The sequence below is a fragment of the Peromyscus leucopus genome, chromosome 15 (assembly GCF_004664715.2).
Source record: "Peromyscus leucopus breed LL Stock chromosome 15, UCI_PerLeu_2.1, whole genome shotgun sequence".
Lineage (NCBI taxonomy): Eukaryota > Metazoa > Chordata > Mammalia > Rodentia > Cricetidae > Peromyscus > Peromyscus leucopus.
In genome coordinates, this window is record NC_051076.1 from 62,245,749 (window position 1) to 62,263,689 (window position 17,941).

Here is a 17,941-nt window from a genome sequence, read left to right on the forward strand (position 1 = left end):
TGATTTTTCTCTTAAAATATATTGCTGGAGATGGCTCAGTGGGTAAGAACAGTTTCTGGGGAGATCTGAGTTTTAATCCCCGGCCCCTCTGTAAAAAGCTAGACAGGGTGAAGCAGCCCTTTGACCCCAATGCTGGGGGTTGGGGGCAGACAGCAGGATGCCTAGAACTTGCTGGCTGTTAGCTGAGCTCTGGGTTCAGTGTGAGACCTTGACTCAAGGAAATAAGGCAGAGAGCAGGATGTCCTCTGGCCTCTGCAGGATGGAGTTACACACACACCACACACACACACACACACACACACACAGGCACATGCAACCCCTCCACCATATATACATGCATATGCCACATACATAAACACAAAATGCAGATAAAGTTACATTGTCTTAAGTGTCTTGATTCTCACAGGAGCTCAGCTGACCTGTCGTATACTGTGCTTCCTCCATTTCCTTCAGCCCCTCCTCTCCATTAGCTCCCTGAAACTGGCACAGGGAGCCCTGATGGAGAATAGGGCTCATGGTTCACAGGAAGTCCTGGAAACCAGCAGGACAAGATCATCTCGGGCTCTTGGGTGGTGGGAGACAGCAGGAGCGAAATGGAAGGAATACAGCCGGGAAAGGAGACAGGGCGCTTTAGATCTGGTTCTGTCCATTGGTCCACCTTGCACCACGTGCCTTTAGGTGGGATTTATTATATGCTGTCTAATTGGTATATATGTGTAATCTGTGTATGTTCAATATACATAAAATCTGTTATATATAAAATCTGTTGCATACATGCATAAATCTCTCTATATGCTAGATACACATGTGTGGGAGCCCGATCTCGGGTTCCTCGTGGCTTTACCCAGCAGGTCCGAATAGAGGATGATCAGGACCATGGATGGGCCTGAGTGCAGGTGTCTGAGATGGTCTGCACTTGACTGTGCTGGGGGAGGAGGTCTTTTGCTCCACCCCTTGGTGTCTCTATAAAAACCCTGAGGCAGAGACAGTCACGTTGGAAAAGGTTCCAGGCCCTCTCGAGGCTATCCTTTATTTTCTATCTGTTTATCGCTGCGATATTCTCCGCAATAAATCCTTCAATCTAATATTTCCTGCTGCTCACACTCAAGAAAACTCTGGGAAGCTGTGGGGTTGGTGGGTAAACGCCCCCCACACATGTTAAATCTATGTGTGTTATATGTAATCTAGATATGTAATAGATATATAAAATCCATATATGTGTTAGCTATACACATAAAACCTATATATAAATATAAAATATGTTATAGACAAATATAAATCTGTTTTTACACAAAGTTTATATATATATGGTCTATATACATTTATAAAATCCACATTCTCTCTAAAATCTATATATGCTATATGCACATATAAATATATTTTATATACACGTATAAAATATTTTATATAATTATCTAGTATCTATATGTATTATACAATATATATATATAATATGTATGTGCTATAGAAATTATTTGTTGTGTGTGCATGAGTGTGTCTGTAAATGCTTATCTTTACAAATGTGTTTGGATCGCTCCTTCCTCAAAGGTGGGTACACACCCCTGAAGACATGACGCTTTCATCCACCTTCCCTGGCCCTTCTCCTCACTGGCTGTGTGGCTGGGACAAAGACTTGCGTGTTAAAGCTATGGGGCTGCACGTGAGGAGAAAGCTGGCCTGTCTCCCTGTCTCCCAGGGGGAGATCGAGAGGAACTGGGACAGTGAAGTCAGACACCGAGCAGCTGCTCGACCAGCTTGCCGAGTGACTGCTAAAGGAATGAAGCGAGAGTTGAGTGCGGCCTTGGAGAATGCGCTTTGACGTGTGTTTTCTCCTTTTGGTTATTTAGTACTGGCTCTGTAACTCAGTCGGAAGTTCTCTCTTGTTTGGCTGAATTCAGGCCCATTCAATGAAGGCTTTAGTGGAAACCCGTGAAGTTTCCCCTCCTGTCTGACCCCCGTGCTGCAGCCTCAGACAAGAGAATCAGAGGGGCTAAGGTTTTCCAGCGCTCATGCCTGCTCAGGGTGACTCAGCGGCCTGTGAAAAGGCCTTTTGTATACAAGTTCTGAGGAGGAGAGCCCTGGCTTTAAAATATTTGTTGTCTAAACCCAAGCAAATGCTTTTGAAAGGTTTTCTCAGTGACCCTCAGAGAAAAACAAACTTCAAGAGACCAAGATGCCATCGGGCCTCCAGTTTTCCCAAAGGAGGTAGCCTTAGCAATTTGCCAGAGCTGCCCCTAAGGGGGAGTATCTCTTTGTACAGCAAGCATCTTGTGAACCTCCTCCACTTCCGGTTGGAAGCGTGCCAGTCCTTCAAACTGTCATTTCCAGGTTTAGCCGGATTGCAGTTTGGAAGCCTCCTGGGCCTAAGAGTGTTTGCAAGCGAGGACAAGACTGTTTGAAGCTGGAGCTAGGGTCTCCTTTTAGAGCTGGGACTGTCTTTCTCTCTGGCAGCGTGTTACGTATTGCCATTGCCCAAAGAAATGCTGAGCTTTTCCCCTTGGACTCAGAAACTGAGCTCAGAAGAGCATTGGGGACTGATTGATGGTTGACTGATTAAATGTGTTCATACAACTTGAGCCCCTTAAAAATGTCTTTGGTGATGTAGTCACTGGTACTTGCCCAGGCCCTTCAGATAGTCCTTTACCCATGATCCTGTGAGCAGTGAGAACGAAGACAATTGATTTGCCAAATAAATAAATAAAGACATGAAGTATGCAATTAGGAAGGGAATTGGTTGCGAAAAAGAAGGGATCAGTAGAACTGAGAGGAAGAAAAGAGAGGATCATGGGGTAGATAAGATGAAGTGCATTATATACATGTATGAGACGTCATGCTGAAACCCATTATTATATATAGTTAATACATGCTAATAAAAACTAAACAATGTGCCCAAATGAGTAAATAGATATTATTTACAGATGGCCTCAATGCTAAGAATATTAAGTCTTTCTTGTATTTAAATTCTTAGAGGAGTTTGGCATGCTTTCAGTCCAGTGGTTCTGAAAATGTAGCCCTGTGGAGATAGCCTGAGCATCCTGGTCCCCTAGGGATATGTCAGAATGCAAATGCTCAAGTCTCTGTCTCCAGGCACTGAATCAGGGCTCTGGGGGCAGTGTGCTATTTGAACAAGCCTTCTGGGTGATTCCTGGGACTCTCTGACTAAGGCACCAAATCTCCAAAATCTGCTCTGGACACCCTTCCTTCTCCTAAGAGGAAGCCAGCAGAGCTCTGAGGCCAAAGGCCATCCTAGCTGGAGCACATCCCCAGAGAGATTCTCAAATGCAGTTTGTGTGAGACTGTCCCGAGCGAGCACGCACACTGTGCAGAAGGTAAGCTTTCACCCTTGGTTTCCGGGGATTGAAAAGACTCGCTTTCTACCTACTCCCCGTCTGGTGGTGCCATCAGAACTCTTCGGGCTCAGGTGTCTCGTCTGTAAAACAGAAATGGAAACTCATTTTAGTGGCATGCCGTAAAGAACAAGCACATTTTATGATGGAGGGTTGAAAGGAAAGTGCTATGTACAATGTAACCTACAAATTACCTTCCTCTGAGCTCATTCCTGAAACAGCCTTGTCTTTCCTGAACCTGGGTCTGAGTGGCAGTTGGGAGGTTGATGTTGGGACAAATGTCTCTGTAAGTTGCCGAGTTGACCTTTTGTAGCTACAGACTGGTGTCTTTGCCAGTCTCCTTCTCATACTGTACTAAAGTTTTTAGCAACTTAACCACTAGTGTATTTAAAGGTTAGAAGGACTGTGTTTAACCAAACCTCTTGACTTTTTCTCTTAATCCGTATATATAAAGTGGGCTTTACAGAAATGAGGACTTCATACAATACTCACTTTACAGATTGACCTGTGAGATACAGTAGTGGATTTATATTGCTTTAAAAAATGACTAGACAAACAGGCAAATTATAGGGGAACCATTTGTGTGTGGTGTGTGTGTGTGTGTGTGTGTTTAGAATCAACTGTAATTGATTTCATATTGGCCATAGATGAGATATAACATCATCGAGAAGGTACTGACTGTGGTGAGGTAAATGTTTTGTTTTGGAATTGGGACTTGTTCTAGCATTTCTTTTTAGTTGAAGTGGGATAATGATAAGAGGCAGCCTTTGCACAAGGCTTTGTACTAAGCTTCAGACAGAACAAGAATACGGTCCAGTCAAGAAGAAGTCAGGTGCTTTTGATAGCCAGGCAGACAGGAAAATAGGTGTTTCCATGTGTGGACAGCTGGGTCTGTTGTGTATCTCTGGCCCAATTCCTTCCTTCCTTCCTTCCTTCCTTCCTTCCTTCCTTCCTTCCTTCCTTCCTTCCTTCCTTCCTTCCTTTCTTCCTTCCTTCCTTCCTTCATTTATTATTTATTTACTTATTTATTTTGGTTTTTCGAGACAGGGTTTCTCTGTGTAGCTTTGCACCCTTCCTGGAACTCACTCTGTAACCCAGGCTGGCCTCGAACTCACAGAGATCTGGGTGTGGGATCCCCCCCCCCAAGTGCTGGGATTAAAGGCGTGTGCCACCACCGCTTGGCTTCCTTTTTATTTTTATTAAGCGTCTCCACCCTGTCAGCCACCTTTTCCTTGTAGGATATGGTTGTAGCATTCAGATATGAAGTTTTCTCTCAGCCTCAGGACAGCTTTGACTTCTTCATTAGCTAAAAATATGTCTCTATAACCTTGTGTCTTTCTGTTCCTGATGCTCACATAGAGCTTAACTACAACCTTGGATTCTCAAGCAACAGTCTGTTGCCCAGCGCCCCTTGGGCCTCTGAGACAACATGGATGTTCACAAAGTGCACCATCCATACCCCAGCGTGTGTTACTCCTGCCTGTCTCTCAGAGCTGCCAATGAGCAGAGACAGGAAGTGGATCTTTAAAACTACCTCATTCAGAGAGCTGGCAATCTGAGCAAACAGAATTCACCTCACCCAAACCGGTCTTCCATCTCCTCTCCAACCAGAAGATTCTGTGGGGAGAGAGGGGCTGGCACATACAGTCTGATTCTGGAATTGGCTCTCTGGCCAGGTGGCCAGCAAGGCCCCGAGACTTGCTGTTCCTGTGCCTCTCTGGTTATCGTCCCTCGCGTGCTTTCCTCATTCCCTGGATGCCTGGGCTCAGGCACTTCTTGAAACACTGAGTCTAATTAGTTAGCATCTTCCGATATCAGCCTTGTACTCCTCTGGGGCCTGGGAGGGGTTAAGTCAGAACAGATTAAGCATTAACAGTGAGCCTGCGCGGAGTTGGTGATGATGTGTACTTGGTGATTACTTTCTGCAGGGTGGAGCACGAGTTCACCTCTGTTATACAGACACAAAGTGTTTATCACTTCCTCCACAGTACACACGTGCGGTGGGCACGCATAAACCCTGGCTGTAACCCAGCGTCACCTGCTGGAAGGACTGTCCCATTGAAGCCCCAGAACTGAGCTCAAGATAGGAGGCAGAGTATGGTTAGGAGGCGAACTGCCCTACAGGGGAGGTTGATAGTGACTGTGGAGCCTTCTGAGTGAACCCCAGGTTGACAGTAACTCCTTCCTTCTGTACCTCTGCCTGGGTCGATGACGGGACTTCTGGAAAGAAATTAACGGATAAAGGATGAGCAAAACCCTCCACTGGCCTGAGGGCTACTCAGTGGCATGAGAGTTTACAGCTGCACTGGTACAGTTTTTGTTTCAGCCAGTTCACCCAGGATTTGTCCACTGTGAGCCCTGGGAGGTTCATGCTGCCAGTCTTGAACAAACAGGGATAGCTTACTGTTGAAGTGGCCAGGGGTCTTTCAGGGCCTGATTCCTGTATTTCTTAGACAGAGTGAGAAACAAACACAGCCTTTAGCCAGAGAGACTGGGCTGAAAGTGTGACTGTTACAGAGTCTTGCAAGCTGGTCTGCAGGAAGCCTTCGTTCTCTCCAGCCTGTCTGTCTGTACCGGCTGGGACAGAGGGACAGAGATTTCAAGATTCAAGAGAGGTTTGGATTTGTTCTGGTAAATAGAGTTTGCCTCACAAGGAGAGGAGAATTTACCTATCCTGTTGGTGATGGTTACAATAGTCTAGTTCCTCCAAACAGACTGGCATCTCTAGTTCTTGGCACCCACACAGATATCCTCCACAGCCTGGGAACCCTAGGCTGTTTGACCCCTGAGAAATAAGTAACAATATTGATAGCCGAATTAGGGTCACCTGACGTTTACCTCAATCTCCAGCCCTCCAGTCACAGAAATCAGAGTTCTTTCCATGTTAACTAGCCTTATTCTTGTGCATGATTCCTTATTGCATTTAATTTAATTTTGCATAAAAACCCTGTAACTAATTATGTGACATTTGCATACTCTGAACAAATCCCCCCCCCCAAATATTTGCATGAATTTCCTGATGTTCCCTATGACTCCTTTAACAACCCTCATTACAGAAAAACTGCCTTCCTGAATTGATTTAGCACGTCTGTCCTGAATGTGGCTGATTTCGGTGGTGGGGCAGAGGGTTCAGGGTAGGTGACGTCTTCGGGTAAGTGAACTGTCTGAGGTGTTGCCCTAATGAGTGTCTGAAGCTGGAGTTGCTGTCCTTGGTGACTGTCCTGCTCCAGAACAGACAGGAGCCTTGGTGTGTCCTCAGTGCACAGTCCTCTCGTGGAATGGGGTTAGCAGCATAGGGCCTCGAGAAGAGGTAGATACAAGTAACAGCAGCAGCAGTTATGGCCCGGTGAGATGGCTCAGCCAAGCCTGAGGACCTCGTGATTCTCAGAGGTCACATGGAAGACGGGAAGAACTGTCTCTGCAGGTTGTCCTCTGAGCCCCGGAGTGTATGCTCTGGTACGTGCCTGGCCACACATGTAAGAACAAATGCTCATGAGATTTAAAAACGTGGAAATGGGAAAGTATTAGTCCAGGTGGCCCCTTGCACATCAGCCCATCTTCACCCTGGTTCATAGTGAACACACACTTAGGCCACACACAGCTGTAGAGCTGTTGCTTGTTTTGTATTGTTTTAATTAGGCATACACACACACACACACACACGCATGTGTGCATGTGTGTATACATATATACACACATTATATGTATATAATGTATGTATGTATATGCCTAATGCATGGGAGCAAGGATACTGCTACCAATTTCCCATATCCTGTCCAAAAAAAATGAGAATTTTAAAAGAAGAAACCTTGTGCCATTTGTTACTGAATGGTGCTGGGAATGCCAGGAGTTCTCTGTAGCCTTAAATGGATTGTGACTCTTAAGGGATGCTTTGGGCTTGGGGGAGGAAGGGCTGCAGGCTGGATACTTAGTGAGCTCAGTGTCACCTGCTGTGCTAGCTAAGGGCCCTCTATATCCAGAGATAGGGATTTGGGGTGGAGGGAATCCTAGAGAGTGGGAAGGGCAGTTCTAACATGTTTGCTGGGAATGGTAACTGCGCTGGCCTGGAGAGCATGCTGGGAGACTTGTTGAGGCTGATCCTGGCAACCAGAAGAATGCTTTCTGAAGTAGGCATTTAGCTGAGCCTGGGGAGACCATTTTCATCAGATTTCAGAACAGAGAAGGTGGCATGCAGAGTCCAGATGGTGGGAAGAATGAACCCATCCACTCCAGCACCACTTTCCTTCTGGGGAAGTCTTGGCACCCAGATGAGGGCTCTAGATACAAGATCTCTCTTTGAACTGAAAGGTAGTGTGTGCTACAGTGTTTCTACCTCAGTTCTCCCGTGGGAGAGAGTCCAGATTCCTACAACCATGTTCTATCACAAACTTAATTCATCTTGTCCTTCAATAGATAAGAAACTCCTTTCCTTCTGAGTCAGAGAGACTTCTCACAGTCAGAGCAAAATGGCTTTCTAATTACCTTTCAAACAGGGGAGCAAGGCTATTTACTTCTGGTGGCATCAGCCCTCCAGGGAACCACCAATAAAAGCTCTTTTTAATCAGAGGAGTGTAATCACTTCAGACCACAAGACACTTGGGGCTCTTCTAGGGCTAATCTTAAATTGCTCCACATATAACGAGCTGCAGAGCTCAGGGCTGAAGATGCTGGGAGCAGATCCTGTTTACCTTTGGTCTCCTGGTAAAGAGAAGTACCTGCTACCCAGTTTCCAAGTAACATGGGGAGAAAATGGAGGGTGATGGTGTATTCGTTTACCAAACATGGGCTCCTGAAGTTTAATGAGGTCAGAGTCACCTGGAGCATTTTCTAAAAACCACAGGTTGCCTGGCTCCTCCACCTCTGGAGAAGAGTGGGTCTGAATAAAACTCTGAGAATTCATATTTCTAACAAGTTTACCAGTGATCTTTATGAGACATCTGTATCCTAAGTCCTGTCTGTTGTCAGAAACCATGCCAGATTCACTCAGATGATGATGATGGATGGGCATTTGAATCTCCTGGAAGCTATTTGATCCTTGTCCTAGGATGTCAACTAAGGCATAGGCTGGTTCTCAGGAAGCCAAACAGAAGGAGAAAACATTCTAATTTCAGAGACATGGCCATACCCCACAACTGCCCTTTACTTCGGCAGAGCTGACTGAGCCTGTACGGTAGAATGAGGACTGCTCTGTAGAAATGGTACCCAGCCCTTCTTCTGGGGAGAGACCATTATCAAAAGAGAACACTCCCCTTCCCACACTCTGTCTTTGACTCCCATTCCTTCTACTCATTTGCATTATCAAAGATCTCATGGTGGTTAATACCAATGTCAACCAATAGAGATAAATCTTTGGGCATGTCTATGTAGGAGTTTCTAGACTGGGTTAATCGAAGTGGGAAGACCTGCCCTGCATATATATATATATGCACAGGTGAAGCATGCTGGACTGCAATAAAACATTTGTAGAATGATTGATTCTCGTGTGTTCACATTGGCACTCATCTTTTGGAGAGGACATTGATAAGTAATAAGAAGAACCAGTCCCTATTCTACAAGCTGGTGATCTGCAAAGAGTCATCTTCAGTACAGCAGAGGTATCTCCTGGGGATTGTTAGAGGTATGGTCTCTCTGGCTCCATTCACACTCACCAAACCAAATTCTGGGGCTGGGGGGGGGCAATCTGTGTTAGCCCATGGGAGGAAATGAGAACCCTCAATAGCAGTTCAATACTATCCTCCTGAGCTAGGGGACACAGTAGTCCAGGCCCTGTGTGGGAGTCTCTAAAAATACCTCCAGGCTGGAACAATGATTATCACCCCCTGGTATCAAGTTTTATTCTAGACACTGGGACTGCAACACGTTTATATCTTGCTGTATATAAGGAAAAAGTCTTGCTTCTCCCAGTGCCAGGACAGGTTTGTGGAGTCATAGGAGATAAATTTAGAACATGACTGGCTATATTTTGAAGGACAGTGCCGATAATAAGCTCAAGAGCCATGGTCAATGGTGGTGAGGGGAAGAACATTTTGTGACCCGATGTTCAGGTGAACAGAATGTCGGTGGTACCCCAGTGCAACCATGCAATGGCCCCACTGGTCATTTTCTACCTACTGTGATGTGCTATTGGTATTTAGATTTGTCCTTGAGCTTTCTGTGGTCAAATCATTCAATGTGGAGTGGCTGGGGACCCAAAGTAGGCTTTCCAATTACACAGAGCTCTGTAGTGCTTCCCATCAAGACAGGAATGGAGGTTTGATGAGGACTCTGGTAACTGAAACAATTCATTTCCTCCTGGTGACTTTCTTATACATACAGTCTACTGCCATGCTGAGAAATGACAGGCTGCCGACTTGCTAAACTCATTCATCCACTCATTCATTTAATCACCTCTGAGTGACTGATGTCCTAAGTGCTATAGTGGATAGTGAGGTGTACAGAAACGAAGGGCTGAACTTTGCAGGGTTGGAAGCACACACAGAGGGACCTGTTCAGGGTTACAGTTCGCACTTTAGTAAAAGAGGAACTAGAATTAAACCTTATTTCTGATGCAGGGCGAGAACAGGGAGCAAAAAAGACTGAGGATCTCAGAGAGGGGCCAGAGGCGTCCAGAGAATGTCAAGAGTGAGAGAACTTGGTGTAAAATGTCAGGAGCAGCAGAAACCAGCCCTGAGCTACAGACCATGCAGGCAATGCGCGAGCCCTTTGTGCAGAAGTCCTCAGCGGCCTGAGTAGAGAGGCTGTGCAGGAGGGTTTTCAGCAGTAGCAAGCTTCTGATGACTTGAATGGGAGAGAAATGCGAGCAGCAAGCAGGAGGATAATGAAGGCGGAATTAATCTGCCAGAGCTGGGGTTCCTGAATTGATTGGTTTGTGGTGTTTAACACACAAAGACCTCCTTGGAAGAATGTGGACTGGCACATATTTCAGTTAACATTGAGATGCCTCTGGGGTGTGTGTGTGTGTGTGTATTATATGCATATGTATATAAATGTTTATGGTGTATGCATGTGTATATGAATGTGTATGGTACATGCATGTGTATGCACATGTAAGGGTGCATTCACCCATTTGTGCGTGTGTGGAGGCCACATGTTGAGTGTGATGTCACACTCCACCCTTTGTTTTGAGGCCGGGTCTTTTACTTAACCTGGTCCTGGTCATTTTGGCTCTTTTGACTGGACTGCAAGTCCTCAGGATCCGCTTGTCTGCACCACCAGGTCTGGGATCACAGGAGTGCTCTGCCAGGCCTGGCTTTGACATGAGTCCTGGGATCAAAACACAGGCCTCACGCTGTGCAGCAGGCACCTTGCCCACTGAGCCATCTCCCCAGCCCGGAATTCCTCTCTGTTACCTTGCTGTGACTACGCTCATCCATGCATTCCCAAGGTGGGGATGTTTAGTATTTTACATTTGCTGTACAGATGTACCTTTCCATTACGATGACAAAATAATTTTGTTCAAGGGAAATATCTCTTGTTACTGTAGTTAGTCATTTCCTAAGTGTGGAAATTCTTGCATCTACAAAGTTTCCATTGCCTCCAACATCTGGCTTCCTTGTGGTTGCATCTCTGCCTGGAGGTGGATTGGGAATTCCATTGGCAGGCTTTTCCAAACTCTGCAGCCGTAAATTATGCTAATTAAAATAGAGAGATTGCAGGAGTGCTTTTGGAGTTCTGCAAGCTTTAATAGACAGTTACATTTTGAACTCCACTCCAAGTGAGTGACACCCAGGAGCTTTGCATTCTTAGGATTCAGTTCTAATGGGCCTCCCTCAGAACTGACCTATTTCCGATAATGACAGGTTCCATCAAATGCTACAGACGTACAAGGCCACCACGCGTTATCTCGAAACCTCTAATCCCTTTCAGTGTCTCATACTGATTGCTCCAAAATGTTTGAATTAAGTGAAAGGCAAACTTCCTGAACCACGTCTTTAAAGTGATTCATATTTGCATAAGTTTTAGCCACGGAACAGATGTCTCTTTAATGCTGTACCTTTGAAAAAATTTAAAACCACATTATATAAATCCAACTTGCTGTAACATGATTCTTCTTGCCTCCTTAATCCTTCCTTCAGCGAAATGCTTTCAACAGAACGCTGACAAGGACAAGGAGAACGGAGGCTCATGGTCTGAGATTATGGGAGGGGAAATTGTTTCCTTGAAGGATTTTTTAATCTCACCTGCTAAAATGGAATGACACTTTCCTCTTTGTGGACTGTGTTCCACGCCTTCATTTTGACAGTTAATATTCAGCACTCTCACTGTGTGCTGTGACCACAGAGAATTTAAACTGTAGAAAGAGAAACACACACGGGGAAAATCAAGTTCACTTGAGCTGTTGCCCTATCCCACTCAGTTGTTAAAATCTCCCACTGATTTTTTCATTCCTGGAGCTTTCTAATTGCCCCAAATATCTTGACTCCCATTTTATTCAACGAGGTTGTTTCTCCAACATGAGGGTACCTGATCATGGCCTACACACATAGATTAAAATTATCCTACATGAAGGATGACGTACTCTGACATGGCCGAGGACATGTGAAGTGTTATAGACACCAAATAAAAAAAGTCAAAATAAAATTTACATATATACACACTGGAGTGCACGCATGTATGAAGATCAGTACACATACGATGTGTGCACACACATCACAGGTCAGTACAGTACACATGTACACACACACATCTCAGGTTGGTATGCATGCTCGCTCGCGCGCGCGCGCGCGCGCACACACACACACACACACACACACACACGTCAGGACACCAACAAGAGGAAATCTCTATTTCTGATGACAAAATCTGAGCTTTAGGATTCGTATAGTCTGTTGAGTTTAATGAGATAGTCCAAGAACTTTACCTAATAGTCCCCAATGTTAGGTCTGATAAATTTGTTGAGGTAAATAGTTATTACAAAGCCAAGATAGCCCAAGATTATCTTGGCTCTCTTTCTGCAGTATTTCATCTTCCCATAGTCAGTCAGGGTTAATCCATCTGCAGGAGCTTTGATACAGGGTCAGCATCTCCAGAAAACTTTAGTTCACAAGCTCTACAAACAGAAAAATCTTGAGGCTCTGGAAGGGACAAACCATGGACAGTGTCCTCATTTTGAGCAGTGAGAACTCTTTTGAGAGGAGGAGGGCAGTGCTCTGCGGAGAGCTGTGTGTCTTCTGTGGTATGCATGATGGTATAGACTTACTTAAACCTTATGACGCCACTACAAGCTAAATATCACTTATCCTTCCGACAAAGAGAGAAGCTAAGACATACAAAGCTCAAAAAGTAACTAATGCAGGAGAACACAGCCAGTAAGATCAAAACCAGGATTTGAACCTAAGTCACTGAGTCAGGAAGTGTTTGTCGTTATTGCGGGAACTGGAGTGACGGGCTGGTTGTGAGGCACCTTGTGGGTGCTGGGAACTGAACCCAGGTCCTCCGCAGGGCTCTTACCTCCTGCCCCACTACTGTACTTGTCAACTTGAACCCCCTGGGCTGATCAAGGACCGCTCAGTGTAGGAGCTTTGATCTAAACTGTTTTCCAGGGCGAGTGCCTCCATTCCTGCCTAAACCTGACGTCACTGCAGACTCTTGGCTCCCATTCAGATTCCCAGATCTCACTGTCCTCTGGTCTCATTTCCAAATAATGTCTCTGGGCTTTTGTATTAGCTGAGTTCATTGGGTACTGTGTTCAGGCTTCTTTCTCTTCTGGATCCTTTTCTCAGCATCTTCTTAAAATGACTTTATGAGGCTGGGGTTGGTTGTAGCACGAATCTTAAAAGGTCTTATTAATAAAAACAAACCCGGAGCCAGGTATTGGGGTGAACACTGAATGATCAGAGAAACAGAGCAAGCCACAGCCACCTCACCTTGCTAATTCCTCAGCTGATCCTGTTTCCTCAGACTGAGCCTCTGAGTCCTCATCCTGAATGAATCTCAGCTGAACTGCTGCTAAAAGCCTAAAAGCTTAACCAGGCTCTAGTTCCTGGTCCTCACACCTTATACACCTTTCTGCTTCTGGCCATCACTTCCTAGGATTAAAGGCATGTGTCATCATGCCTGGCTGTTTCCAATGTGGCCTTGAACTCACAGAGATTTAGATGGATCTCTGCCTTTGGAATGTTAGGATGAAAGGTGTATGTGTGCCACCATTTTCTGGCCTCTATATCTAGTGGCTGTTCTGTTCTCTGATCCCAGATAACTTTATTAGGGTACACAATATTTTGGGGAACACAATATCACCACAGTTGGTGGTGCATGCCTATAATACCAGGCCTCAGAAGGCAGGTGGATTTCTGTGAGTTCAAGACTAGATAGGCCTACATAAGGAGTTTGAGGCCAGCCTGGTCTACAGAGTGAGTTCCAGGACAGCTAGGGCTACACAGAGAAAGCCTGTCTCAAAAAACAAAACAAAACGAACGAACAAACAAATTATTATAAATGTTTAATTAGCATACATAATATTGAATCTTATTAGATTTCATATTTATATATATCTAATACATCAAATGTGCCTTGCTGTTTTTCACCCTCTAGAAAGTCCCCCTTCTACTTTTATGTCACACACACACACACACACACACACACACACACACGCATACACATACACTTGCATACATGCACGCATGCATGCACACATGCATGCATACATACATGCATAGGTAAGTATGTATGTATGTATGTGCCTATACTATAGATCATTAAATTTAGATTGTATATAGAGAAGAAATGTTTACTATTTTATATTTTTGAATTTATTTTCTTGTGTGTGTATGTATGTACATATGTATGTATGTATGTTTGTATGTATGCATTAGTGTGGGTATTCATGTGCTATATCATGGTTGTGGAGGTCAGAGCTCAACTTTGGGGGCCAGCTCTCTCCTGCCACCTTGTTGAGGTAGGGTCTCTCTTATTTTTGCCACTGTGCTAAGTACGCATGCACTTCTAGGACATTCTTCTCTTTGTCCCTGTCTCACTGTATGGACGGTGGGACTACAGATGCCCACCTGTGGACCCAGAATTTGATGTGGATTCCAGGGGCAGTCTCCAGTCCTCAGGCTTGTACCACCAATGCGTTTGCCCACAGAACACTCTCCTGGCCCTGTTTGCTGTCTTGGCCCCCAGGACTTTTTTTGCTCTTACTCCCACTTCCTTTTAGACTTTTCATCCTCACTGTTTCTACTTTTATTCCCCCCCCCCCGTGTGTGTGTGCACGCATGCGCACGTATGTAACATTTTCTTTATCCACTCATCTAACGCTGAGCACCTGTGCCGATCCATATCTTGGCAGCAATAAACATGGATACACAAGGATCTCTGGTCTGCTTCATTTTCAAAGCCCCAGTATTTTTATTTGAGGACTTACTCCATGGTCACCTGAAGATGCATATCAATTCATTAGGCATATGACTCTTTATCTGAATCTTTGTTACTGAATTATAATATCTTAATTCATTTTTAGAGACTTGTGGCACTCTGAAAATGCATGCTATTATGTGCTAAAATGTGTTTGGAAAGGTAGTAAGGTACCTTCAAGTCTGGCTTGGTTGATCCAGGGTCATGAACTCAGGTCTGGAACCTTCTAATGGCTATGGCTCGAATCTTGGCTGTACCACACTTTCCCATTAAGAGAATATTCCTGTAGAAGTGATAGATTATATATAATGTTTAATAATGAATCTGTACTTCAGAAAGAGAAATATTAATATTAACCAAAGCCCTAGTGTATTTCAAAATCCACAGACCGAAAACAGCCAGTTTCCTGGCACCTTTAGTGTTGAAACCACTGTGTACCATTCAGTCTCTTCCAACTGTGCTGGAAAAGCAGAGATCTTCAGGTCAGCTCTTCAAGCAGGAAAAAATATCCAGAGTGAAACAGTAGTACGTAGCATTTTGCACACTATGCTTGCAAGTCGGCAATTGAAGTGCTCTCATCTATGGGCCATGTATTCAGAAATAACAAATTCAAAATTCTGATTTCACAGTCTATAGACTTTTCTATAGGATTTTCATGTGGAAAAATAAATTCTTCATTTTTTCAGATACTTTTTTTTTAAAACATGGGTTTAGCCACACAAATAAGAATATATACAATTTTAAAATAGCTTACAAAGTAATGGATTTGGAGGCTGGAGAGATGGCTCAGTGGTTAAGAGCACTTGCCCTCGTAGAGGCCCTGAATTTGGTACCCAGTACCCACACCAGGTGGTACACGGCTATCTGTAACTCTAGCTGTAGAGGTCCTTGTTCTCCTCTGGCCTCTGCAGGCTCTGCAGTCACCGGCACATTCTCCTCCACACATGTACATAATTGAAAAAAATAGATCTTTACAAATAATTAAAATAAAGTAGTGGAGTTCATTATGGTCTTTCAAACTATGTCTCATTATAAATGGTTCTAATTTGCTCTCCGCCCTTGCCTTCCTTCCCCATGTCCAGGTCTCCCTCTTGCTGGTCCCCTTCCTCTTTGCAAGCTGTCTATCATGTCACATGTCTCTCCATCCTTTCTTCTTTCTTTCCCCCTTTCCTCTTAAGGTCTTTCCTTCCTTTCTCCTGCTCTTTTTTCTCGTTTAATCTCAATCTCTCTCTCTCTCTCTCTCTCTCTCTCTCTCTCTCTCTCTCTCTCTCTCTCTCTCTCTCTCTCAATACCCCTACTGTGAAAATTTTAAGAGCTAATAGAAAAAAATCTGAGAAACCACTAGAAGATGGAAAGACTTCACATGCTCATGGATTGGCAGAATTAGTAACACGAAAATGCCATATTACCAAAGCCATCTATAGATGCAACACAGTGCCCACCAAAACTCAAGATCTAGGAAAAGCCATCCTAAAATTCATATGGAAGGACCTAAGACCCTGGACAGCCAAAGTCACCTTCAGAAGAAACAGCAGTGCTGGATGTGTCATGACACTCAATCTGAAATTGTCCTACAAAGCCACAGTGACAGAAACAGCCTGGCTCTGGCACAGACACAGATATGGAGACCAGTGGACTATAATAGAGAGGCCAGAGCTAAACCCACACAGCTACAGTTGTGTGGTTGTCAACAAATGTAGTCATCATCTATTGAATCAAGACTTCCTCATCTGCATCACATCTTCATAGAACAGGATGTGCCTTACCTTTTAGCTGTTCTTAGATGCTAAAAGAGTTACAAGTCATATGTATGTATAAGAAGATGATGACGTGTATATATAAGAAAGTGAATGTGTCCAAAGAATACGATACCCATATAAAATGTTCTATATAGTTTATTTTTACTTGAAAATGACTACCCCCTGGGGCTGGAGAGATGACTCAGCAGATAAGAACACTAGTTGCTCTTCTAGAGGTCCTGAGTTCAATTCCCAGCAACCACATGGTGGTTCACAACCATCTATAATGAGATCTGGTGCCCTTTTCTGGCATGCATGCAGAACGCTGTATATATAATAAATAAAATCTTAAAAAAGGAAAAGAAAGAGAAAATGACTACCCTAAGACCAGTAAATACAAGGCCTCCACATATAGATAATGTTTCTTTTAAGGGCACCAACATAGCTTCCTGTGTTTTGGAGTAGAACACATGGACACCAATGTTCATAAGCATGAAATGTTGGCTTCTTTGTAAGACAGGGGAGTTTCCCCCTAACTCAATAAACCCCAAATTCACTTTGGGAGTTTGTTTATAGAAGCTGTCACATGAGGTAGAGAAGTGATATCATGACAAATGACTGTACATGTAGACTGTAGAGGCCTAGGTTTCTAGAACTGGGGAAAGGGATGAAGGATTATCTTGTGGAAAACCATTCTTTGACAGAAAGATATGTTGCCTTAGAGCATAGTGATGGTTCCAATGACTTTCCATGCATGTGTGAGCACAATGAATGCCAGAAGACATCTTCAGTCATCTTTTTCAGGGCGCCATTATAATTTGAGACAGGGTCTGTCATTGATTCTAGGTTGACCCACCAGAAGACCCAGTGATCTGTCTCCCTTTCCCCAGAGCTGGGATTATAAATACATCTCACCACACCTGACTTTATTTTTTTAAACATAGTTTCTAGGGATTGAACTCAGATCCACATTGACCCAGTAAACCATCTCCCCAGCCTACAGTGACTTTTTTACCCAGTGGCTTTGTATTTTACATGGCAAATCAATGAAAAAAAACTAGTGTTACCAAAATGGACACTTGAATATTGTTTTGAAATGTTCATGTGTAATGTGCGGTGAATGGCCAGTGTGTAGTGAGTTATAATCCCTCTTGTTCTGTTTGTGCAGGAATACATGGACTCGAATAAGTGCATCGAGCATCTGCTGACGCAACTCAGGGAGCAACAGCGAAGTCTCTGGCGGTGAGTGGAGGCACACTCCTGTCTCTGTGGGCTCAGGTAGTAGCCGCCATAGCTGTGGGATTTTTAAAATTGTGTTATTTCTGTGCAGAGGTGAGTTTTGAAGACAGTCCTTGGGCAAGCATTTCACCTACTGTGCTGACTTCTTGTAAGTGGTCTTGATCATGGAGCAGGGAATTAATTAGATTAAATGTATCTCCTTCTACTGGGTGCCAGAACTACCTGTGTACACAAGATCACCAGAGGTTATGTAGGACCCGG

The 17,941-nt window shown here is 44.2% G+C and overlaps 1 protein-coding gene across 1 annotated transcript in view; it reads left to right on the top strand.

Annotated features, from left to right (window-relative positions):
- Nckap5 (NCK associated protein 5) overlaps window positions 1-17,941 on the top strand; it is an 841,775-nt gene that overhangs the window by 203,647 nt on the left and 620,187 nt on the right. The window contains 1 exon segment of the mRNA XM_028874923.2: window positions 17,610-17,683. Within this exon segment, the coding sequence (XP_028730756.1) occupies window positions 17,610-17,683 (74 nt within the window).